Source organism: Pongo pygmaeus, chromosome 16 (assembly GCF_028885625.2).
Source record: "Pongo pygmaeus isolate AG05252 chromosome 16, NHGRI_mPonPyg2-v2.0_pri, whole genome shotgun sequence".
NCBI classification, from domain to species: domain Eukaryota; kingdom Metazoa; phylum Chordata; class Mammalia; order Primates; family Hominidae; genus Pongo; species Pongo pygmaeus.
The window spans coordinates 86,826,024-86,851,812 of NC_072389.2; the positions used below are offsets into that span (position 1 = coordinate 86,826,024).

The 25,789-nt window shown below is 45.8% G+C and overlaps 1 protein-coding gene across 11 annotated transcripts in view; it reads left to right on the forward strand.

Annotated features, from left to right (window-relative positions):
* CEMIP (cell migration inducing hyaluronidase 1) overlaps positions 1 to 25,789 on the forward strand; it is a 172,430-nt gene that overhangs the window by 96,137 nt on the left and 50,504 nt on the right. For all 11 annotated transcript variants that reach the window (XM_054450910.2, XM_063652438.1, XM_054450912.2 and 8 more), the window contains 9 exons: positions 3,369 to 3,515; positions 4,363 to 4,501; positions 5,550 to 5,786; positions 8,808 to 8,987; positions 12,324 to 12,394; positions 13,345 to 13,440; positions 14,115 to 14,236; positions 19,634 to 19,766; positions 20,513 to 20,704. In XM_054450910.2, the coding sequence (XP_054306885.1) occupies positions 3,369 to 3,515; positions 4,363 to 4,501; positions 5,550 to 5,786; positions 8,808 to 8,987; positions 12,324 to 12,394; positions 13,345 to 13,440; positions 14,115 to 14,236; positions 19,634 to 19,766; positions 20,513 to 20,704 (1,317 nt within the window). The remainder of the gene's footprint in view (positions 1 to 3,368; positions 3,516 to 4,362; positions 4,502 to 5,549; positions 5,787 to 8,807; positions 8,988 to 12,323; positions 12,395 to 13,344; positions 13,441 to 14,114; positions 14,237 to 19,633; positions 19,767 to 20,512; positions 20,705 to 25,789) is intronic.

The following is a 25,789-nucleotide window of genomic DNA, read 5'->3' on the forward strand; positions in this document are numbered from 1 at the left end:
CTTATTTTAACTTTCCAGGCAATAATTGGCTATATTACCTGAATTCATTCATTTGTCTTTCTTTCATTTATTCAATTAACAAACACAAAGCGAGCATTGACTCTGTGCCAGGAACTGGGTTTGGGTTTATCTTTTAGGGTGACTTATCCTAAAAGTGATCCACCTTGGAGAGGTGCCCTCGGGTACTTCCCTTGATTATTTCTTCCCGCATCCTGGCATTTCTCTTGCTGTTTGCATATCAGCCATGTGGAAAGGGGCTGAGCGTCTGGTTCCCTCTGGCCTGTGCTTTTCTCTGATGTCAGAGGGATGTAGAAGCCAACCCTTGCTATTCATGCTCCAAGTAGGTCGGGCTTGCACTCCCTCTCAATCCCGCTTCTAGTGGCCCCTCCTGGGAAAGTGAGGGTAGTTTCCATGGTGATAGTTCAGCGAAAGCCCTGGCCCTCTTTAGACACTTTCTGATTCATACAAATGAAAAGCCACTGACACTGGCCTTCACCGAGAGGAAAATGTCCAGCTCCAAAAAAGGAGTGTCCATTCAAGGCCAATCTTGTACCTGCTGTGCTTTAGCCGTGGTGTCAGAGCTTCTGGAGAGCTGGGATGTATGCTCACACAGGTCAGACCAACCACCTCCAAATCCAGATGCAAAGTCTATGCAAACTCCTGCACTTGGAGAGTGAAAAGAACAGTCAAGATTGTCCTGGCAGATGGGGACTACGAGGCTGCAAAGCTTTGTCCAGTGGAGTTGCAATGGCTCCTTCCCAGCATATTCATGGCTCCTTGCCTGGACCACTGGGATCCTCAGTTGGCCACATATGTTCCCCACGTGGCTGGGAATTCACCACCTTGGAGCCTGACACTCTTGTCCACGACTTGATGGAAAGCAGCCCAGGGCCTCTGACTGGCCTCTACTGGAAGCCAGCCAAGCACCTGACCCTGTCTGGAGATAAAACCAGCAGTGGGTTTCACAGCCCAGCCCTCATGACCATCCTTGGCTGCTCAGTATCACCGCAGAGAGCCCACCCCACCACTGGTGACTCTGCTCTTATGTTAAAATGGAAAGTCCACTGATGAGCAAGCCCATGTCTTCCCACATTTTTTCCTTTTGTTGCCACTGCTTGAGCCCCTTGACATTTACAATAGCTAGAAGAGCTACTTTGGTGAAACTCCAAAAAATGTGAAATTCTTTTCTTAATGAAAGAGATCCAAAGCCTGCACTAGGGCTGATAGCAAGGCAGAGGGAGCCTAAAGGAGGGTTGTTATGGGGCTGGAAGCAGGGATGAGGATGAGACCCAGCAAGCGGACACTAAGTGCCTACACTCTGCTTTGCAGAGAAGAGAAGAGCCAGTAGCTGCCTTTGAATGGGCAAAGAGGACAACTCAGTGTGGGTGTGGGGTCCATATCTGGTGCTGCTGAGTGCAGATGAAGGGGGAACTTCCTTCCAGTTTTCCTTGACATATATAAATATGGGACAGACACTCTTACTCTGGAGATAGTTGAACAAAAATCAAGGTGCATTTAGAACTGACATGCCCGTAATTGCACTGTATTAGTCTGTTTTCATGCTGCTGATAAAGACATACCCGAGGCTGGGTAATTTGTAAAGAGAAAGAGGTTTAATGGACTCACAGTTCCACATGACTGGGGAGGCCTCACAATCATGGTAGAAGGTGAAAGGCACATCTTACAGGGCAGCTGACAAGAGGAATGAGAATGAAGTGAAAGGCAATTCCCCTGATAAAACCATCAGATTTCCTGAGACGTATTCACCACCATGAGAACACTATGGAGAAAACCACCCCCATGATTCAATTATATCCCACTGGGTCCCTCTCACAACACATGGGAATTGTGAGAGCTACAATTCAAGATGAGATTTGGGTGGGGACACAGCCAAACCATAGCATGCACTGAAGCCAGAATCCCTCCCAGGTTTCATGGCACCCTCTTTGCTCCAGAGACACAGCCTCTCCTAGGCTCCCTTCTGCAGGGCCTAAGCTGTGAGCTTGCTTCCATTCCTTCCAGTACCTGCCCCAAAATTTCTCATCTGAAACCTTGCCCTGCCATGAGCTTACCTGCATGTCACCTTCCCACCTCCTCACCCCCACCCCGGATTATTTTGAAAACTACTGTTTCATACTTAGCACCCTTCTGGTCACAGAAAAAAGGAGGGCACTGGGGCTTGTTCTTGGAGCCAGTTCATTCTCATCTTGTTTTGTCCATTGTCTCTTCCCACCTGTTTCCCTCTGGATTTTCCATGCTATTGATGGAGATTGTTCCAGTTTCTGTGACAGCACCAGTCTTCCTCACTCAAGCCCACCTCAGGACACTGCCAGGTCAAGCCTTGTTAGCCATGTGAACATTGAGACTCCTTCCTCTGCTTCTACAGAGTTCAGGGAGAAGTGCCTCTGCAATACCCACCCCGGGTCTTTTTAGGCTCAACTAAACATTCAGACTCATTAGGTGACCACATGTCACACTGGTCATCAGACTCCTTTGGAAAATATAGAATAGGAAACACAGATGCCATCAGAGCAGCATCAGCCTCCTCTCTTCCATGGGAGTGGTCCTGGCAGCCTTCCAGACAGCCATCTGGAAGCTATTCTCTTTGGTTCTGTAGGTGACAGCTCAGGTGAGAGGAAATCAGACTGTAACTGGACAAGTGTGGAGACCACTGTGTCTTAGAAGCCTCATGCCCCACTGGAGCCAGTAGCAACTCCGTAGATGTAACTTTCAGGGTTCTTTCAAAATGTCCCATTATAAGAGTCACTGCACTCAGGGAAGCCTACAGTGTGACATCTCCACCACGTGTAAACTATAGTTCCTCCAAGTTTAGATGACATTCACCAATCAGGGGTCACTTTGTTATAAACAATGTTGCTAGGTAACAATTTATATAATACTATCTTTCTCAGGTTTCCAGAGGAACAGAACTAGAAAATTAACAAAAGGTCTAATTCTTATGCAGAAAGGGAAAGAGCTTTATTAGCTATTCAAATTTTGCTTTCCAGAAGACAGAATGTCCTGGAGTCTGAGTAGTCTAGGTAAATCATTGCATAACTTCAGAGCTTGGAATGTTCTGAGAAGCCATCTGGTCTACCCTTTATTTTGTAAATGGGGAAACTGAACCCAGAAAAGGGAAGTGACTTATTCACAGATATGTGATGAATTCATGCAAAATATATGACTGGCCCCCAAGGTTCCCGCCTCCTATGTCAGGAGGTCTCTCAGCTCTCTAAGGTCTTGCTTTTAGCTCTAACAGAGAGGAGGTAGGGGCCTTAAAGATGCATGGGAGCCCCCTTTTGGCCTGTAGCATTCTTGCTTGGTGAGGCTGGTAGATGGGAGCAGTGACATCTCTCTGTCCTTGGCAGTGGCTGCTGGGTGCCCTGACCAGAGCCCTGAGTTGCAACCCTGGAACCCTGGCCATGACCAAGACCACCATGTGCATATCGGCCAGGGCAAGACACTGCTGCTCACCTCTTCTGCCACGGTCTATTCCATCCACATCTCAGAGGGAGGTAAGCCAATCTCCTCTGTTGCTCCCTCTTCCCTCCACTGCCCCAGAGCTTAGCAGATAGGATGCAGGTTGCCATGAGCTCAGATGGACAGAATAAACATCACATGCTTTGGGTTCATGTTGGCATTTGGTTGTTTGAGATAACCATCAGCTCTGAGCTGTTAGGAATGGCTTGTCGGAGGTCCAATCTTAGTGAAAGAAGCATCTATAGAGGAAACTCCTTATTAGTGTTTTGAGTAATTCTGTTTATCTTACCTTTAGAGGCCTGGTCATTGAATGCAGTACATGCAGTGATGGCATTTGACCAGACAGGCATTATTTACACATTGCAAAGCAGAGAGCATAGAAAAGTAATTACAGCCAGCCATCTATATCTGTGGGTTATGCTCATGAATTCAACCAATTCCAGATTGAAAATATTCCAAAAAATTTGCACCTGTACCGAACATGTACAGATTTTTTCTTGTCATTATTTCCTAAAAATACAGTTTAACAGCTATTTATACAGTATTTACATTGAACTAGGTATTATAAGCAATCTAGAGATGATTTCAAGTATATGGGAGGATGTGCATAGGTTAGATGCAAATATGCAAATACTATGCCATTTAATCAGCGACTGGAGCATCCACGGAGTTTGGTATCTGGGAGGTGCTGGAACCAATTCCCTTCAGATACTGAGGGATGACTGTACTTATAAGTACACCAAGCATAGAAATGTTTGGAAGATGTGCCTTTTTGCCTGCCCCGGTGAGATGGGGAGTGCTTAGGGAGTCTGCCCTTGACTTTGATATAACCTTACCCTTAATACTGTGTTATTAAACCTCCCCCCAATGCTACCTCTTCAGGCAAGCTAGTCATTAAAGACCACGATGAGCCGATTGTTTTGCGAACCCGGCACATCCTGATTGACAACGGAGGAGAGCTGCATGCCGGGAGTGCCCTGTGCCCTTTCCAGGGCAATTTCACCATCATTTTGTATGGAAGGTGCGTAGACCACTCCTACATATCAAATGCTACCCGTGGATCTGACAAGACGGAGACTTTCCAAGACAGAGAGAGAGGCAAGAGGGCAAGCTTGCCTGTAAGATAGGAATCATTCTGTCCTGCCAGATGGGGATCATGAACAAGACAGACATGGTGATTTGGGAGAGCTGAAGTCCATAAGGCATGTTATTTATAGTGGTCTGGATGCTGTACTTGTTTTAGAGACAGGCCTGCCAGCCTTTCAGCCACCTTCCAATCATGTCATGTTCAGGGAGGCTCTGCAAGTGTTTATATAATAGGCTACGATGGACAAGATACAGGAAAATTCCATGTGGTACTTGCCCCTGGCTGTGTTCCCTCTTTAAACAATTGAGAGTGCTAAGAAGTGAGAGCCAGGAACGCACAAGGGTATGCAGTTCATGTCCAGGTGATTCCGCATCTGATATGGACCAAAATACACAACACTTAGAACTGAATGGAAAACATGCCAATCTGTGAACTAATAATTGGCACGTCTGCTTGGCCCTGAGGGCTTTATTTTGGTCTGGCTTAGGAAGACTGGGTTGCTAACGTTTTTGTTGTTATTGTTGTTGTTGTTGTTTTGAGATGGAATCTTGCTCTGTGGCCCAGGCTGGAGTGCAGTGGCATCATCTCAGTTCACCACAACCTCTGCCTCCTGATTTAAGCAATTCTGGTGCCTCAGCCTCCCAAATAGCTGAAACTACAGGCATGTTCCACCAGGCCTGGCTGATTCTTGTGTTTTTAGTAGAGATGGAGTTTCACCATGTTGGCCAGGCTGGTCTTGAACTCCTGACCTCAAGTGATCTGCCTGTCTCGGCCTCTCAACGTGCTGGGATTACAGGCATGAGCCACAAGCCCAGCTGCTAGTGTTATTTTTACTGACCTCAGGTGATAAAAGTGTGACTGGCTCTATGGTGGCCATGGTGGGGGGTCAGGGAGCTGAGCTGTGACTCCTAGGTTCCCTCTGGGTTCAGTATCCAGTAAAGAGATGTGTCAGCCAACTTTGAGGAGCTGTTTTCTCTTGTAGGGCTGATGAAGGTATTCAGCCGGATCCTTACTATGGTCTGAAGTACATTGGGGTTGGTAAAGGAGGTACTCTTGAGTTGCATGGACAGAAAAAGCTCTCCTGGACATTTCTGAACAAGACCCTTCACCCAGGTGGCATGGCAGAAGGAGGCTATTTTTTTGAAAGGAGCTGGGGCCACCGTGGAGTTATTGTTCATGTCATCGACCCCAAATCAGGCACAGTCATCCATTCTGACCGGTAAGGTTTACCTTCACTTAAACATATACTCATTCATTCAAAGTACACTTATTGAGTGTGCTCGCTGGCCAGGTGCCGCTCTAGGTGCTGGGAGAACAGCAGTGAATGAAACAGATGGGAATCCCTGCCTTCAAGGAGTTCTGTCCTTCCCCAGGCATTGGCCTAATGATGCTGAATTGAAGAGGATCAAGCATGCACACATATGTACACACAACGTAGTTTCAGATTGTGATAATTGGTAGTAAGGGGGAAAAAAGACATAGTGAGATGCTAGAGTGTAACTAGGGAAGACCACTTTGGATAGGGTGGTCAGGGAAAGGCAGTGTAAGGACGCAACATTTAAGCTGAGAAATGAAGGGTGAGGATATGTCAGGGAAAGAGTGTTCAAGACAGCAGCAAGTGCAGAAGGCCAGAGGTATGAAAGGGCATGACATTCTCAAACAATGGAAAAGCCACCAGAGTGGTGGGAGCACAGCGAGTGGCGGAAGAGCAGCATGCAGTCACATGGGAGTTACAAATGGGGGCAGGACAGGACCTCGGAGGCTGCCGTAAGGAGGTGGGTTTTCTTCTAAGTGGGAAGCAAAGTCACTGAAAGGCTTTAAGAAGAGCATGATCTGATTTAAGAGTACTTTCTGGCTGTAGAGAATTGTTTTAATTGTGGGGGCAAAAGCAAAGACGGTGCAGGGGGTTAGGAAGCTTCTGCTATGGTCTAGGCAAGACGTGGCAGAGGTGAGGACCCAGAAGGAATGGCAGCTAGTGGATGTACCTGAGAGATGTTCGGAAGGCAGCACGGGCAGGTATAAGCTGGCAGATTCTGCCAAGGCTGGACCTGCCCTGCAATCCCAGGGGCTCTCATCCTGGCCCTTTAGAGGGAAGGACAGAGGTGGGGTAGACAAACAGGGACAGAGCTATCCTGGGGCTGCTGGGGAAGGGAGACAGGCATTCCTCAAGAACAGGGCCTAAGCTGTGGGTGTCACCATGAAGGCAGCAGGAGCCAGCTGTAGTCAAGGGCAGGGTGGGCAGGAGCTGAAGTGCTTGCTGGTACTCACAGACACCCAACCTTGCCAGCAAACATTAGTACCTATAACAGTCACTGGACTTTCTCCCCGCAAAACACTGTTCATCACTTTACCTGTCAAATATACTTCAATCTTCATCAAAATTCTGTGAGGCAAGTTCTGTTATTATCCACCTTGTAGAGATGAAAGCACTGAGACTCACAGGGCTAAATTTACTCAGCCACAAGGTTGGAAAGTGTTGGAGATGGGATTCAAACACAGGTGTGCCTGTATCGCCTCCATGGATAACAGCTGATGCCTTGATTGGCACAAAGTATGTCAGGGAGCCCCTGCCTTTATGCTAGAGAGGATGTCCTCTTCAATTGTGTGCTGATCTTTTTGGTGCTGTTTCTTAAGTACAACACTGTTACTTGAAGAGATCCAACTTAAAGTGTATTTACTGACCTGTTAATGAGAAGTGATCTGGACAGATGCTGTGGAGACGGCAAGGACAGAATGTCTGCTTGTTCTGAATATCTTTTGCTTAAAGTATGTGTTGGAGATCTCAATAATCTGATAGATGAATGTGTATGAGTAAAGATATTAATAAGTGCACACACACACACACACATACACACACACAAGTAAATGCAGGCAAAAGTCATCTGAGAAGGTTACTTAGAGAAGCAGGAACTTAGGTCAGCTCTTGAAAGGTAGTAGGTGTTTGATCAGGTAGAGAAAAGGTGGGAAGGAATGATGAAGACAGGAGTGGGTGGGTGAGGTGGTCTCTGGGCACTGAGAAGCACTAGGCTTGCAGCAGGAGCTTCCTGGGGAGGGTCAGTGGAGGGTGCGAGGTTAGGTGGGGCTGGACCAGATTGTGCCAACAGTTGGAAAGAAGTGTGAGGACCCAGGAGCAGCTATCCAGCTACCACCGGTACCAACATTGTTTTTCTTTTCCAAAAACCTCTTTAGATTACTTTTCCAGATTCATTTTAGAACTATTTTCCTTAAGTTCCAAGACATACTCTTTAGGAATTTCTACTGTAATTGCATAAAATCTTTATCCTTACATGGGGAAGAGTTGGAATCATTACAAAATTGTGTCTTTGCTTTGTAAATTATTCTCACCAGGGGTATAGATTTTTTATGTGTGATTTGTATTTCATGGATTTTTATGTGTATGAGGGCAGGTTATCAGTCAATTTGAAGATTATTAGTTCTTGCTATTGTAAGAGATCTGCTGTCCAGCATTGCAAAATACTATATAGTACACTTAAAATTTTAAAAGCGTAGATCTCAAGGTAAGTATTCTTACCACAATAAAGTAAAATAATTTTTTAAAAGTAAACAGGAGAAAATAGCAATGCGACAACATTTACAATACTCAAATGTTATATGACTGCTACTGTGTGAATCAGAGATTACATTTTAATGATTCTAAGATGCATTATTATAAGAATCATTAACAGGTCAATAAATAAACTTTAAGTTGGATCTCTGCAAGTAACTCTCTGCAAGCTGCTCTAGGGGTGGGAGAAGGGATTTGGGATAGTCTCCATGTCATTTCCAAGAATTCTGGGATTGGTGTTTTACTCTGGATCAGAGATATAAATTCCTAATGCCCTAGCTATCTGAACTATCTCCTAAAGTCAGGCTCTTGCAAAAGGCGTGATCCTCTGCCTCCAGGATGAAAGGGGAACATCAAAAGGCCTAGACCTCAAGTATGTGACCCACTCAACATCCTGGAGCTTGAAGTCTTCACTGCTGCAATCATTTCTTTGGCATTTTACTCAGCGAATGAACATTATGGTCAAGTCAAAACCCTTCTTCTTGGATATCACTGTGTGGTATGCAAAATAATGAAACTTGTTTGCTCTTTAAAGAAAAGGCTTCCTTCTTTAAGAATCGCAGCCCTGGGATCATTGGATAGCATGTTAGCTGTTGCAGCACAGACATGTGCTTAGAGCTCTTTGTTTTGGCTGTGGTCAAGACTATTCAGATCTCTTCTCTCTGCCCTTTTTAGGTTTGACACCTATAGATCCAAGAAAGAGAGTGAACGTCTGGTCCAGTATTTGAACGCGGTGCCCGATGGCAGGATCCTTTCTGTTGCAGTGAATGATGAAGGTTCTCGAAATCTGGATGACATGGCCAGGAAGGCGATGACCAAATTGGGAAGCAAACACTTCCTGCACCTTGGATTTAGGTACTGCCCCTCACTTCGGCTTCCACTGGGCTCTGGAACATTGAAGCCACTCTATCCCACTGAGAATTTACCTTTCCCATCTCCTCTCCCCACAGCCGTACCATCCTAAATGACCTAGTGGATGCAGGCATTTGCATTTGACATCTGCATTTGGCATATTTGGGAATTGTTCTTAAGGAATGCTTGTTTTTTCTTACAAGCATAGTTCACTCAAACAAAAGCTCACTGTTTATATGAACTCATTCATTCAGCCGGCCACTTACAAAATATTAAGTGAGCATCTACTGTGTGTAAGAGCCATGCCTCCAATGCACAGCTAATATTCATTCTCCCTTTCTTTGGCAAAGAGGTCATGTCATGGCTTGGGGATTGGCAGACAGTTTTTCAGAGATTATGTGAAGTGTCTCTGCTGAGGCAAATGACCAAGGAGAAGCAGCCCTTTGACATAATCTAATGTGTGTTTTGTTTGCCTTGGAGTGCAGCATCATGCCTGACATTGGCATGCACGCACATTGACACCAAGAGGAAGCTGTTTGCCCCATAGTAAACAATGCCTTTTTAATTAATTTAATTTAATTTAAAGTTCCAGGATATATATGCAGGACGTGCCTGTTTGTTACCTAGGTAAACGTGTGCCGTGATGGTTTGCTGCACCTATCAACCCATCACCCGGTATTAAGCCCAGCATCCACTAGCTATTTGTCCTGATCCTCTCCCTCCCTCTGCCCCTCGCCCCTGCCAAGCCCCAGTGTGTGTTGTTCCCCTCCCTGTGTCCATGGTAAGCACACCTTTTTATCATGTTGAATCAAATCTCAGCTCAGAGGAAAGTTGAGGTTATCTGTCCCATGGCTGTTTAGAGATTACGATGCTCCTCCCTTCAGCTTCCCACATCTGGGAGCAAGATCAGAGGGAAGCCAGAGACTTTTCTGGGCTTGGAGCAAAGCAATTTTGCTGGCTGGGCAGAAATTCCCTGGGCAAGGGAGGGGTGCTCCAGGTTCCAGAGTGCATTTTCCAACAGCCCAGAGACTACTTCTTCTGGACGGGAAACTCAAGCAGGAAACTTAAGCAGCCAAAGATGACAATGATACCTTGGCATTGCAAGGCTCCTTTGTTAGCAAACACTAAGTGCACTTCCATTCTGTTGTTTTATAAACCAACAGGCCAGTTTATTAATTTACAGTGAGAGTTAGAAACACCAGGAAACTGACTACTTAGGGCCTCAGCAGAAGAAGAAAGTGGCTAAGGGCCCAAGATCTGGCATCCAGTGGCCTGAGTTTGAGTCTGGGTTGTACCTTCCAGGAGGTGTGACTGCAAGCAAGTGACTCATTCTCTTTGCCTGGTCCTGCATCTGTAAAATGGGATATACCAGGAGCTATCTAAAGGACTATAGGACAATTAAATGTGATAATATGAACGAAATATTTGTCATCATGTCTGGCACAGAATAAGCACTCCATAAATGTTAGCAACTATTTTCTTCTTATAAACAAGAGCCACTGGAAAGATGGGCACTCGCCATCTTTTGCCAGGGCTGTTCACGTGGGCAAAGGAGATACGTAGGCGGGAATTACATGTCCACACCTCATTTGTATAGAGACATTCTTTGAGTGATAAACTTGAAGCATCTAAAATCAGTAGGAGAACTGAGACTTGGACCCTTCATTTGTTCACCCATTCAGGAAATTAACACATACTGGTGGGAGGTACTCAGTTAGACCACGTGTCCTGAGCTCTCGGGGGAAGGCAGGTATGAATGGAAATTGGTGATGGAGCATGAGAGAGCAAGAGAGTGGGCAACTGTAGTTTAGTGCAGACGAACACATGAGGATGAGGCCAAGCAGGTTCCCATAGAGATATCAGCAGCTTCGGAGGCCCAGGGGCAAAAGTGTGCCTCTCCCAAAGAAGGTGGGGATGCAGGCAGTGGCAGTACATAAGAGAGGCAAGGGGTGAGAGGTGAGGCTGGAGGAGGGTGGGGGGGCAAAAGACCTTCGAATCTGTGCCAAGGAGCTTGGATTTTATCCAAAGGGCAATGGGGAGCTACTGAAGGATTTAAGCAGGAAAGTGGACAGTCAAATCCCCAACCTCAGTTAAACACCGTTCAATAGTGACTCATTTTCCAAGACAAGAGATCAAAACAAGAATAATGAGAGGTATTCAGCACCAAAATCAATTGATAGCTTATAGTAAGAGAGGGCTACTGTAGGGGAGGAAAATCTCTTTCCTTCTACTCTTCTAAGTTCTTGGCTGGAGCACCTGCAACAAATCACTGATTAACAGGAGAAAAGCACACAAATGTATTTCAGATAGTAAGTTTTAAATGACATGGGAGCCTTCATAAGGAAATGAAGATCCAAAGAAACAGTTAAACCTGAGGGTCTGTACATGAGGTTTGATGAAGTGGAGAGCTGTGGGAAAATGTGGTAGGACAAGGGGCTTGAGTTAAGCACAGTAAACAGGGGAAACTTAGCAAGGTCTGTGTTCCTCCAGGTTCCTCTTGGCTTCCTTCTGTGTTTGGGGATAAGGATGATCTTTTTCTTGGAATAAGGAAGGCCCTCTCACATAAGGGTCTTAGACCTGCTTCAGGGGAAAGTCGGAAACTCCTTCCTGCCATTTCACAAATTCCTTGAGCTTGAAATATTCAATATGCCAAGTTGCCATTTTGGGGGGTAGCATCTCCTGAACTTCATTACTGCATTAGGCATTACGCAAAATGCCTAAAACAAAATGGGGTAAGGAAACCTTCCTGCCCTACAGCAGCACATGCTTTCGTGGAGGAAAGATGGATGTACAATTTTTCAAAAACTTAAACCTTTTTTTGCTTCCCTCCCCATTAGGAAGAAGATATTTCTCTCCTTTCCACGGCCCAAGGTGGATGGCTAGGGTAGTCAGTCACGTTAGCCTCTGGTATTTTCCTTGAGCTCAACTCTAGGGGAGCTGAGCATGAGAGAAATAACCTTTCTCTCTTGGAACATGTTTTTCTGAAGGTATCCAAGCACTTGCTTCAGGACGTAATTGAGCTTGGCGGGTGGTATGGTAGGTCTGTTGGCTTGTTTGTTTATTTGTGATTCATGCTCCCATCTTCTGCCAGAATGGAGCTGAAGAGGCTCACAGGGAGCAAACATCAGCAGCCAGGGAGCGAGGAAGCCCAGAGGAGTGCTTGCAAAGAAAGGTGCTTCTTCTGGAGAAGAGAAGCCCAGCAAGTGAATGAATTTCCCCCAAACAGCAGGAAGGGACCATCTTTCACCTGACGCTGCTTCAACTCTGCCCCATCCCCCCACACCCTGTGCAGGTTCAAACTCGTGCAGAACTTTACTTTTTGTTATTTTTTTTTTTCAGACACCCTTGGAGTTTTCTAACTGTGAAAGGAAATCCATCTTCTTCAGTGGAAGACCATATTGAATATCATGGTAATACATAGCTGGCTGGAGGCCTCATTCCCTCCAGTGTCTCTCTGATCAAGAGGTGCAGGGCTTTTCTGAACAGCTCACTTTTCTCAGAGCATGATTGCCCAGCTCCCAATGCCTAGATGAGTGAGCAGCCGCTTAACTGACCACCTTACATGGAAGTGGCAAAGGCCAATGCTGGCCAAAGGCCCATCAATTGCAGTAATATTTACCTTTTCATGGAAATCTTCATTGACTTAATCTAAAACCTAGAATTGGCATACAAAAGATAAGAACTGAGATAGAGCCAGCAGGGGTGGTACTTTAAGAGCTAAAACGAGGCCGGGTGTGGTGGCTCACGCTTGTAATCCCAGCATTTTGGGAGGCCGGGGCAGGTGGATCACTTGAGGTCAGGAGTTTGAAACCACCCTGGCCAATATGGTAAAACCGTGTCTCTACTAAAATTACAAAAAAAAAAAAAAATTTAGCCAGGCATGGTGGCAGGCCGCCTGTAGTCCCAGCTACTTGGGAGGAGATTGCACCACTGCACTCCAGCCTGGGCGACAGAAAGAGACCCCGTCTCAAAAAAATTTAAAAAAAAAAAAAGAGCTAAAACGACACTTTAGATGGGCCTTCAGGACACAGTGGTAGCCTTCTTTGCCCAGCAAAGGCCGCGGGAAGCACTGCAGTTCTAATGCCAAGGAGGAATTCAGACCATGAGACATGCTAGAGCTCTGCAATCTGAATTTGTTGGGAGGCTGGAACTAAACTTTCAAAACTGAAACAGAAGAATGGATGATAATCTGCTTCCCAGGTGAATGAATGTCCTGATTTTCTTTTCTCTACTTAAAAAAAATATTTTTAAAGAAATGAGTCAATGTCCATGTGTGTAGGGGGATTTCCTTGCCTTGAAATCACGACTTTTTGAATTTGGGGGTCTGTCCAGCTCCTAAAGGGTCTCGTTTCTCTGACAGGACATCGAGGCTCTGCCGCTGCCCGGGTATTCAAATTGTTCCAGACCGAGCATGGCGAATATTTCAATGTTTCTTTGTCCAGCGAGTGGGTTCAAGGTGAGGAGTTTCAGACAATTTGGTGACACCTAACAGTGGGATAGAAGACCAGAAATCACTGTCTTTGCAGAACTAGGATTTATCTCTTATACAAGTAGGACCACTTTAATTTTTGCAGAATCAACTAACAATGTGCAACTGAAAGTTGTCTTTAATTAGACAAGCCACTTTAGCCCATAGCCCAGAAGGATGTTCTCCTCTGGCTAAGATTTCGATTTCACCTCAGTCAGGGTCTGCGGCATTCAGCTTAGTTCACGGAATATCTTTGATGTGGCAGGCAATGGCACTGAACAGGAAATGCAGATAGGAATAGAACCTGCCCTTCAAATAGCCCACACACAGGGATTGCAGAAAGCAGCAATCCTAGTTGCAGTCCTTGGATAATGGGTTTACAGATGGATTTTCTTTCTTTTCTCTTTAATTTGCTTTTGCAATAACAAAGAATATAAATTGCTTTTATAAAAGTAAGAAACTCATTAAGAGAAATTCATTTTTTAATTAAAACTTGGGAGTGTAGGCAGATTGATTAGAGCCATCCATGCCCCAGCCTGGTGCAACCATGGACAGATAATATTCAGTTCCCATGGTGCTGAGGATGCTTGGAGACAACACTGAGTGTGACTTGCCCTCACAGACAACCTCCTGTCTGACTGTGCTGTTTGCTTTCTGCCTAGATGTGGAGTGGACGGAGTGGTTTGATCATGATAAAGTATCTCAGACTAAAGGTGGGGAGAAAATTTCAGACCTCTGGAAATCTCACCCAGGAAAAATCTGCAATCGTCCCATTGATATACAGGTACCAAACTCATAGCAAAAATAGAAAATAGAAGACTCTAGATCACAGACATTCTTGTCACTTGGGTGCTGTGATTCTCATGGCCCTCCTGTGAGGTAGGTCAGCCAAAGAGTACCATTCCCACTTTAGAGACTGAAGCAGAGGCTTACTATCTGCCCAAAAGCCAGGGCTCAGATTCTCTCCTGAGTCCAGCTTCTGAGTTCCTTCTCTTTAACTTGCTTCTTCAGCCATGACTGAGTGTGCCCCCACCCCAGGGATGGGTTTGGCCTTCCCAGCCTCAATCCCCAGTCGATTTCCTTAGGGACCTTGAGTGGACAGGATGCAGCTAGGATTTGGGGTGCAGGCCAGGCCAGCCCAGATGGAGAACACATGCATGGCCTTGTTCTCAATTGAGCTAAATCAAAGCCAGCATTCATAGAATGGACAGTGTTTGCTCAAAATCTTCACTTGGAGTTAATTCCGTCTGAAGGGGACCTTGATGTTCTCAGTTGGCTCCATCAAGAAAGTGTTGAGTAAATACACAGGCCTCACCATTCACCAGCTGAGCCAGTGGGATACTAGGCTTTGGGAACAACAGGAGAGACAGGAGAAATAGGCAAGGTAAATGAGATTTATTTCCTTATGCCCAGTCTCATTCCAAGACAAGATTTGAGGCTGCTTAAATGCTTGATAGAGAATTAGAAGTCATTTGAGCTGGGCTCAGTGGATCATGCCTGTAATCCCAGCACTTTGGGAGGCCAAGGTGGGCAGATCACTTGAGGTCAGGAGTTAGAGACCAGCCTGGCCAGTATGGTGAAACCCCCTCTCGACTAAAAATATGAAAAAAATAAAAAAATTAGCTTGGTGTGGTGGCGGGTGCCTGTAGTCCCAGCTACTCAGGGGTCTGAGGCAGGAGAATTGCTTAAACAGGAGGTGGAGATTGTGGTGAGCTGAGATCGCACCACTGCACTCCAGCCTGGGTGACCGAGCAAGACTCTCACTCAAAAAAAAAAAAAAAAAAAAAAAAAAAGGCATTTGAGAAAGGCCATCTCCACCCATTTTATCCTCCTTCAGCCAATAAAAATAGCTACCACATTTGTACAACACTTTTTCCTAGAATATCAAAGCTCAGGTCCCACGTCAGCTCGAGTCCCAGGCCATCTGTCTGTGCTTTCACCCCGCCACACCATCCTGGGCAGAACTTCTGCCCTCTGTCTTGCATTGTAAGAAAGACCACTTATCCAAGGGAGGAGCCTCTGTTCTGCACTTAGCAAAGGCTGAGGAAAACTTTCTCATTATTTGGCTGAGGCTCTTCCCTTCACATGCCTTCAATGTTATTGAGAAGGATTTATCCAGATTAAGTTTCAAGTTGCAGATTCTCCTTGGGTCCAACAGAATCAAAAAGCACTGATCCCCCACAGCACATTCTTTCCAGATTTAATTTTAATTTTCTCTCATAACCTTGAACGTTCCAGCTTTAATTCTGAAATAGCCATAATCTTATCCCTCCAGTTCACTTGACCACAGGAAGTCTAGCTCTTCACCAACCTCCCCTCTCCAAATACTTCTGGAAATGCTCAAAGAATGCTTACATGGTCTACAAATCTTTCCTGGTGTTTGCTCTGCCAGTCGTCTGGCTCCAGACACTGTTGATTGGAAGACCACCTCTCAGTGCCAGGAAAACAGCATTCCTTAGACATTCCCCACTCTTGCATTTACTTTTCTCCCAGCACAGACACAGGCCCTTCCTAGAGTGTCCCAAAACACAATTAAACCCAGGCTGAGAGCTCCATAAGCCAAGACCTTCACAGGGACCCAACCCTACACTCTGTAACTATTAGTCTGTTGCCATATTGCAAGACCTAGTTTTCTTCTAACAAAAAGAGTTCCCTTGGCAATACATTCCCCAAATTCAAGTTCTCCATTATTTGAGGTTCAGAGAACAGAACATTCAACAGCAGTGTGGTCCCCTTACTCAGAAGCTTAGGAAAGTCTTCCCACAATGAAAGCATTCAGAACTCCCAATTCCATAATAAGACCTTTGGCTTTTTCTTGGCAAAACCAAGGTCTATTGAGATGGTCATCTAAAAGAAAAGAGTCATGTGCCTCCAAGGGTGAATTCAAACCTCCATCTCTACCGAAGAGAAGGTGTTGCCATGCTGGAGAGATCAGGCTTACTCCTAATTCTCGCCACCAATCTTTAATCAATGGTCATCCCCAGACTTAGCTAGAGCATCTCTTCATATTCATCAAAGGTAAAAATGGTGATGTAGAATATGCTCCTGGATGTTTCCAAGGCCAGAAAAACAAAGCCAGTCTTGTCTATGCTCACAAGAGGTGAGAGAAGCAGGATTTCCTCATTTTTAGCAGGTGACAAACGCATCAGCCAAAAGCTAAATGCCCTAGTTAATTAACCCAGGGAGAGACTAAAATGAAACAGAACTCCCCACATGCTCATTTTTGCCACTATTGCAAAAATGCAGTTTTTCTCTGGTCACCTGGTGCCTCTCACCTCCCCGGGCCCTGAGCTCTTACGTGCTCCTCTTCCTGCTTGTGCCTGCCCCCAGTGCCCAACTCCGTGTCATACATAGTGGGTCCTGGGATACTTGCCATGCACAGACATAGCCAGATCCTCTGGGCCAGGGAGTGTCAAGGACATTTGCAACCTAGGCAAGATTGGAGGGGGCAGGTTGGGAAGAAACAGGAAGCAGGAAGACTGCACAGTTGACCTTAAGAAAAGCTTTTCCAAGATCCGATATTTTGTGATTCTGAAAAAAATAATAATAACAAAAACACACTGTTTCTATGTCTTGCCCTTCGTTCAGTTCTCCTTGGCTGAAAATCCTCTTGCCTCCCACCTTCTATCTTAAAACCCAGCCACGCTTCAAGGCCAGTGGGATCTAATGGACTCAGATTTCCTTGGGGACATCAGGCAGTCTGTGTGTTCCCCACAGCAGCTGGTGCAGTGGCTAGAGGTCGGCCTGATGGTAACGAAAACATATTTTGAAGCCAGAGAGATCTAAGCTGGCCAGAGAGATCACAGCTCTACCACTTGTGAGCTTTGGCATAGCAGCAAGTGAGGTGTCCACGGTGCAAAATTTAAGGCAGCCCGCTCCCTCCAGTGCCAACTCTGCACTTGCATGACCCTAAGAGTGGGTGCTGCCTTAAATTTTGTGCCCTGAGTACCTCACTCACAGTCTTTTTACTTAGTGCCTCAGTTTCCTCACAGTAAAAATAGGGATAATAATTGTTTCCTTATGGGCATGTTTTGTGGATTCAGTGCAATGAAGTGTGCAGACCGAAAAGTGGTCCATACGGTTTTTATTATTTAAAATTAATTTATTGGCTGGACTGGTGGCCCATGCCTGTAATCTCAGCACTTTGGGAGGCCAAAGTGGGTGGATCAATTAAGGTTAGAAGTTCGAGACCAGCCTGGCCAACCTGATGAAACCCTATCTCTACTAAAAATACAAAAATTAACTGGGTGTGGTGGTGGGTACCTGTAATCCCAGCTACTCAGGAGGCTGAGGCAGAAGAATCGCTTGAACAGGTGGAGATTGCAGTGAGCTGAGGTAGCACCATTGTACTCCAGCCTGGGCAACAGAGTGAGGCTCTGTCTCAAAATAAATAAATAAATAAAATGAAATGAAATAAAATAAATTTACTATTATTTATAATATTGATAATTATTTTGTTAATATTTATTATTACCAAGAATAATAATAAACTCAAGTCTACTTAAAGATCTGTTTCTCTGAATGATGATGGATTCCTTTTACTCTTCTTATCCAAAACTGAGGTCATGCTTCAGGTTAGAAAAAGGAAAAAAAGAAAAAACGGCAGAATTGAGTAAATGTTCTCCTAGAATTATTGTTGGAAGTTATACCTGGAAAAAATCTCCAGCCCCCTTCGATGATGTTTTCAGGCTCAGTTCTCAATCTTATGGGGTCTCCCATTGAAGAACATGCTAACCTCAGGGGAAAACGTCAGGAGGCCCGAGGAGCTGGGCTTACCTTAACTGACCTTGAGCTTACATCTGAACCCCTCTGAGCATTAGCGTTGACCTCCGTCTAAGAGCAAGTTTGCAACCCCTGTCTCTCTGGCTGCTGCAGAGACCACCTGAGATAGTGGGTGTGAGTGTGTTTTTGCAGGAAATGACTGAGTTTTAATTGAGGCTGAACTCACATCCACATGGCTCTTCTTCCAAGCCAAAGATAACGGATCTGCTGGGTTTAAAACAATGTTTCCTAAAAAGTCTCCTCTTTTTTTTTTTTTGATTGGCTATACTTTCCTTCCTTATTACCCCAGTCTGGTCCCTTTGGTCTCTATGCCAAAGATGACAGCAGCTGCAGCCCTTGCTCTAAATTGCATGTCTTTGAATGATAGTCATGGTCAGGATGCAGACACACCCTGGCTCTGGGATGGGCCCCAGCTGGCAGGGATCATGCCCTTCCTGGGAGCCTGCTCCCTAAATTCTCCACCTGGCCTTGTAGCTGCTCACCAGCCATCCCTCATCCACTGAGACCTCACTCTGTGCCAGGCCCTGGGCTGAATGCTGGGGACAAGGGGGCAAAAACCAGCTCCTTGCCCTCCCAGAACCCACCATGTGGTGAGGCAGACATTTGAACAAAAGACATTAGGCGGCTTCTGCCTTAGGGCAAGAGTGGATGGGGCTTAGAAGTGTTGCGTTGTAGTTACATAAGTCTGGGTTCAAGTTTTAGCTCTGCCACTTACTGGCTTTGTGATCCTGGGTAAGTGACTGAACATCTCTGAGGATGAGTTTCCTTATCTGTAAAACTAACAGCAGCCTCATAGTTTTGCTATGAAGATGAAATGAGATAATATAGGTAAACATCTAGCTTTATAACTACACAAGTGGTTCTCAAACTTTCTTGCCCATTAGAATCACCTGGGCAACTTTTAAAAGTCCAGATGTCCATGCTGCACCCCAGACACAACCAAATCTGAGACTCCGAGGATGGAGACTGGCATGAGTGTTTTTTAAAGACTCCTCCCCATGGGATGCGGAACCATGTTTGGACTGTTGGCCGCTGTTCATGGTGCTGGTAGTGGTGGTGCAAATTGTAAAAAGTGGCCAGCCCAGATCCTAGAAGAGTGGCTACTTGTTGTAGATGCTCCGTAAAATGTTCACCCAGCCATAAGCAGTAGATCACTGGTTTCGATACTGAGTACTGTAGGACCTCAGGCCAGGCATTTATCTATTCCAAGACTTTAGGCTGTCTTTCTCATAGCAAAACTGATGGGGGCAATCATTGGGATAATCATCTTGGGCCGTTGTAAATAGTGTTGCAGCAGGGACAATTTTAGACTTCTGAGTATATGTTTAGAACATTAATCATCACCTTCCTTCTTTATAAAAAAAACGACTTTGCTCTGTAATTTCTGTGTCATTCCCAGGCCACTACAATGGATGGAGTTAACCTCAGCACCGAGGTTGTCTACAAAAAAGGCCAGGATTATAGGTTTGCTTGCTACGACCGGGGCAAAGCCTGCCGGAGCTACCGTGTACGGTTCCTCTGTGGGAAGCCTGGTAAGAAGCCCCTTGTCGGGGACACAGATGCAACTATGGCTGGGTTCCTTGAACTGGCAGCTATGCAGGCAACTTCCAGACCTCTCAGTGAGACAGTGCTCCCAAAGGAGAGCACTTTTGTGATACGGGAGCAGTGGGAGGATCCTTGGAGTTGGCAGGAGACAGTAGAACCCCACCCTGCCCATAAGCCTTTCAGGAAGGGGAAGGGCCTGGTCCAAGACAGTCAAGGTACAAATGGACAGAGCTGCCCTCCCCTGCAGAGATGTGCAGTTCTTTGCCTCTTTGGGTGCTATTATTTTAAACCCAGTTCCTAAGGTGCTTGTTAGAAGGGATTGGAAATGGTCAGGTTGTTCTCGGAGGCACTTGGCCATCTCCAGAAGGCAGTCATTAGGAATGAAAGTTTAGGGGGAGAAGTTTATGGCTACCGAAAATAATAGTTGAGAGGAACTATATTTGTTTCACATCTTGAGCAAAGTGGGTGGGGTGAGGCAGCCACATTTAAGTCCAGCTAAGAAGTTAGTGGAAAATTCCCCCGCCCAGAGCTAATGAATGGCTCTTTTCTGGTAGGGTTTTTGTTGACTTCAAAAACCTTTACCAAGAGTGGGATGGAGCAGGCCAGTGATTTAGGTTTTGGATAGGCAAACCTGGCTTTTAGTTACTTAGGGAGGGGAAGGGAAAAAAGAAGTAGCCAAAAGTTTGCCAAGAGCAAAGGGCTCTATCTCAGTCTTTCCTGTTTTGGGTTACAGTGAGGCCCAAACTCACAGTCACCATTGACACCAATGTGAACAGCACCATTCTGAACTTGGAGGATAATGTACAGTCATGGAAACCTGGAGATACCCTGGTCATTGCCAGTACTGATTACTCCATGTACCAGGCAGAAGAGTTCCAGGTGCTTCCCTGCAGATCCTGCTCCCCCAACCAGATCAAAGTGGCAGGTAGGACTTTTACTAATCCCTTCCTAGACTGGATGAATCTGAAAATTGTTAGGCTTAAAGTAAACTGAAGTTACAACAAATCTGTATCAGTCAGCTATGGCTGCAATAATGCTGCATAACAAAAAAGAATCTTAAAACCTCGTGACAGGTCTTTATTTCTTACTCATGTATCTGCAGGTTGTCTAGGGATCAGCTTCTCTAGACTGAGCCTGATTCCAGGCTGAGAGTTGGGTTCAAGTCACTTCCATATGACTCCCATTCTTCCCAAAACATGTTCTTCTCATGGGGGAGATTGCAAACTCCTAGTGGTGAGCAGAAACACAAAACTCTTAAGGCCTAGGCTCAAAGATGGCACATTCTCACACTCACATTCCATTGGCTAAAGTAAGTCACATGGTAAAGCACAATACAAATAGGCTAGGGAAGCATATGTCTCTTACCAAGTTTGAGGGGGAGGAAGTGAATATTTGTTAGACAGTTATTCAATCTACTACAAAATTTTTAATCTCTTGTATCTGTGAGTTTGGGGTTTTTCTTTTTCTTCTCCTAAATCTTGATTTAGATGTACTGTAATTTATGTTATTGGAGGTTACTGGAATCACAGATTGTTGAAGGTAAAAAGAGCCTTCAAATATAATCCAGGTCAATTATTTTAGTAGGGGGAGTTATGTATCAATTAGAGTTCTTTGGTTGTTAGCAACAGAATCCAACTTGACTATCTTAAGCAAAACAGGAATTTATTGAGAGGCTATTCAACTTGGAGAACTAAATGAGAAGCTGAATAACTAACCTCCAAAAGGACAGGGAACAGGGTAGCTTCTGGGATCTGCATAGCAGGAACTAATGGACTGCATCCTTAAGGCATCATCTTTAAGAACCATGCTTAGGCCATGAGACATAGTGCTCAAAAGTCACCTTCCAGGGAGAGAGCATCTGCTTGGGCTGGTGGCTTGTGTGCTCACCCTTTGGCTAGGAAAGGCAGGAACTGTCATTGAAAGTTCTTCTAAGACTGCATCAAATGGATAAATGGCCATTCCCCAAAGGAAAATTGGGATGTATTACCAGAAGAAAGGGGAATCAGAACTTAAGGGGTGTTAAAAATATCACATGCTACAGGACCACACCACCTGGAGAAGTATTAGAATATGGGGTTGGGAGAAAGATCATGGATTGAGAAAGCATATCCAATATACTCACCATATCTATTATTTTGGAAAGAAACCCACAGAACATAAAATTCAACACAATCTTTTTGGCTGCCTGAGATGTGCTTGTAGAAGAATCTGTGGAGGCAAAGTTTAAAAAATCTGAGAACATTGATGGAATTCAGTCCCCTTATGTTAACACTCATGGGGGAGGCGGGCCCTAGAGGTCATGTGGCAGAGGCAGTCCACAAACAATGCGGCTGTGATGTCAGGGTGCCCACCTTACACCTCAGACCCTGAAAAAGACGGCTTACGTGTTTTGGAGGGAGATGGTGATTTGGTGAGTGTAGCTAAAGAGAGGGAAAGAAGCAGCAGCTTGTGGGTAGAGGCCGAGATGACTAGATATTTGTTCCTTGACAAAGTAACAGTCTGCTTTTTTAAATGACAATGTTTGAACCCCTACATTATTTGCAAAAGGTTTCAGGGTATCTTACCATAAACACAAGTCCAAGTAAATCTGGCAATGAGGGTAAAAAAAGATGGAAAGAGAATAAATTCAGCAAAAGCAGAGGGGGAGGCGACTGAGATTAGCAGAAGAGCAGAAGATACTAAAATAGACAATAAACTTTATCTCTAAGCTACCTGGAAGCCAGAGCAAAGAAAGAAACTTCACAAATTACTTAACTATCATTATCCACTGAAAGGAAGGCAACAAGGAGCCCAGAAGACCAACAGGGACAACTTTCCCTTAGCTCTGAGCCACTGAGGAATTTGCCACAGGGGTTTTCTTAAGAAAGATATTCACAACAATGTGAGCAGCAATGCTGGGAGCAGTTTTGTGCAAAGATGCTCTGTGTGGGGCTATTTGCAGTTTGACTCCTAATAGTAGATGGGGACATGCTGTTGGTCACATTCTATGAAGACGTTTTGAAGAAGACATTTTTGGTTTGGGTTTTGTTTGGCAGAGGCAGAATAGAATAAAGAACGCGGGCTTTGGAACAAGACACCTGGAATTTGGGTTCCAGGAATGCCAGTTATTTGCTGTATGACCTTAGACGATTACGTAATCTTTCTTTATGTCCGCTTCCTCAGCTGTAAAATGGAGACGATGATTGTGGCTACTTCATGGGATTGTTGTGAGGATTAAAGGAGTTTGTATATGTGAGGCACTTACAATATTGCCTAGCACATAGTAAGTGCTTAATGAATGTTAGCTCTTATTATTACCATTAGGTGCAATAATTTAGCAGCTATACTTAAAGATGGGAAAGGAGGAAGGGGCGTGGCTAACAGCAATTTATACCAATTCTGCTCCTTTGGGACATGCAGGTAGAGGGTGTTGTAGTGAGAGAGAAACAAACTATTTCTATCATTATTATTATTGTTATTGCTTTATAGAGACAGAGCCTCACTATGTTGCCCAGGCTGTTCTCGAAATCCTGGGCTTAAGTGATCCTCCCTCCTCAGCCCTCCCAAAATGCCAGGATTACAAGCATAAGCCACCACACCCGACTATCATCATTATTAATGAACATAGGTCTGTCATAGGCCTGCAGCTATTTCTCTGCATGTCTCCAGTGCCTCAAGGTGTGGATGCCATCTCTGTGAGTGTGCATGTTGCACACTTCCCCCACCCTTAGGCTGGGCAGGTGGCCTTGCCCCACCCTTCCTCCACGAGGAGGTGGGCAGGAGCATTTCATCATGTATTCAACAAGCCATTAGAAAGCACACACAGGCCGGGTGCGGTGGCTCACACCTGTAATCCCAGGACTTTGGGATGCTGAGGCAGGCACATCACAAGGTCAAGAGTTTGAGACCAGCCTGGCCAACATGGTGAAACCCCGTCTCTACTAAAAATACAAAAATTAGCCAGGTGTAGTGGCGCATGCCTGTAATCCCAGCTACTCAGGAGGCTGAGGCAGGAGAATCACTTGAACCTGGGAGGCGGAGGTTGCAATGAGCCGAGATCATGCCACTGCACTCCCGCCTGGGTGACGGAGCGATACTCTGTCTCAAAAAAAGAAAAAAAAAAAAAAAAAAAAAGAAAGAGAGAAAGAAAACACATACAATGTGCCAGGCAATGTGCCAGGTTTACATATGCCGTGGTGAGCAAGATAGACACGTTCCCTGTCTTCAGGGAGCCTGCAGTCCAGCAGTGAAGATAGATATCCACCGAAGTATTGTTCCAATCAAAATATAATTCCAAAATAGAACGATGACAACTGCTATCAAAGTGGAATATGGGAGGTGCTGGGAGTGTAGAAAAGGGAGATTTGGCAAAGACAGATGGGCATGTGAGTCTTCCCAGAGGAATGAGTGACTGAGCTGAGACAGAATAGAAGCTACCTAGGGAGAAGTACTGCCACAGGGGAACATAAAGTTGAGGGGTGCATGAGGTGTTCCAGCTACCAAGAGGCCGGAGTAGCTGAAGTAGAGAATGGGAGAGCTGCATGGGGCTCGAGAGAGAGGGAGGGGCTGTGGTGCAGTTAGGGGCTTTATTCTGAGTGCACAGGGAAGTCACTGAAGGGCACAAGCCTACTGGATTTCCCCTGGCAGGGAAAGACTGTCTAGATCTGTGTTTATAGGAGGGAGCCAAGAAAAGCAAGTTCCTAATGATTGTTAAACCCTTGGGTCTTCACTGAATGACTATGTGTCACCCAGGGACAATTGTGGAGAAGCCTCTGGGAGGTCAGATGTCCCCCTGGACTCTTGGCAGGAGTGGCATTCAGACCATCTGAGCTGATGTCACTGCTCACTTGAAGATGATCCATGGGCCTGGGGTAGCATTTGGACTATTTAGGTGGGTGGAAGCCTGACCGTGAGCCCTTACCTGCATGGAGGTTGGAGGGCATTCCAGGGAGAGGTGCTCGGGGTTTCTTCAGACCAGTCCCCATCTGCACCCCAGGGTGGGTCACCCCAAGGCCTGCACGGGAGATCTCACTTTGAGCAGGTCCTGACAAGGCAGCTGTGGTGCCGAGGGTGGCCCTGAGAATGGAGAATCTGTGTGCATCAGAGCATTTCTGCCTCAGCCTACAGTGGGGTTGGGGTGTCCATGCAGGAGAGCTGCTCTTCTTGATCACGTTTGACTGCCAGGGTCAGCTGCTTCTGGAGGTCCCTGAAACCTGGACAGAATGCAGGAGGGCAGCTCCAGGCCCCGAGTACCAAGCGGGAGAGGATAAGTGGAGAAGATCCTGCGCCCACCTCAACGCCCTCCACTTTTCTTGGGGTTAGCACTGCCTGTGCTTGTTTCCGCATTAGCCCCACCCCAGCCTACCTCCTCTCCCTTAAGGACATTCGGCTCGGAGCAGCCACCTCCTTTGCTCTGCCCAGGAGCTGTGAGGCCCCCATGAAAACAGCAGCTCCTGGTGAACAGCAACAGAAAAGCCCCAGGTAGGGGTGCGTGTGTGTGTGTGTGTGTGTGTGTGTGTGTGTGTGTGTGTGTGTGCGCGCGCGCGCGTGTGTGTGTGTGTGTGTGTGTGTGTTTGTGTTGTGTCTGTCTGTTCTGGAGAGGCTCACATTCCTCCTATTCATCCCCAAGCCCATTCTCTGGCTCTCCATCTCCCTGTTGACAGGATCAAGGACTCCACCTGCTTCTCCCTTTTCTGTGAGCCCCACCCACCCACCTAGGGACACAGCTATCTCTAAGGCTTCTCTTCCCCAGGCTGGCTGCAGACACGGACACGATCTCCCTGGGTCCTCCTTCCTCATTGCTCCCAGATTTCTTTCTACAGGACTGTTTGCATTTCCCTTACAGCCTTTCTGATGGGAAACAGATGGGGGTAACATAGTAATGAAAATGCATGAATCATCTAAAAAAAATTTCAAAATTTTGTCAACCGCAGTACGATTACCAACACCTCACAGTGTGGCAGTTGGAACTCCCCTCCCTTGATTTTCCACGCTGTTGTCTTTACCACCTCCCCACTTTGCCCGTGAACAC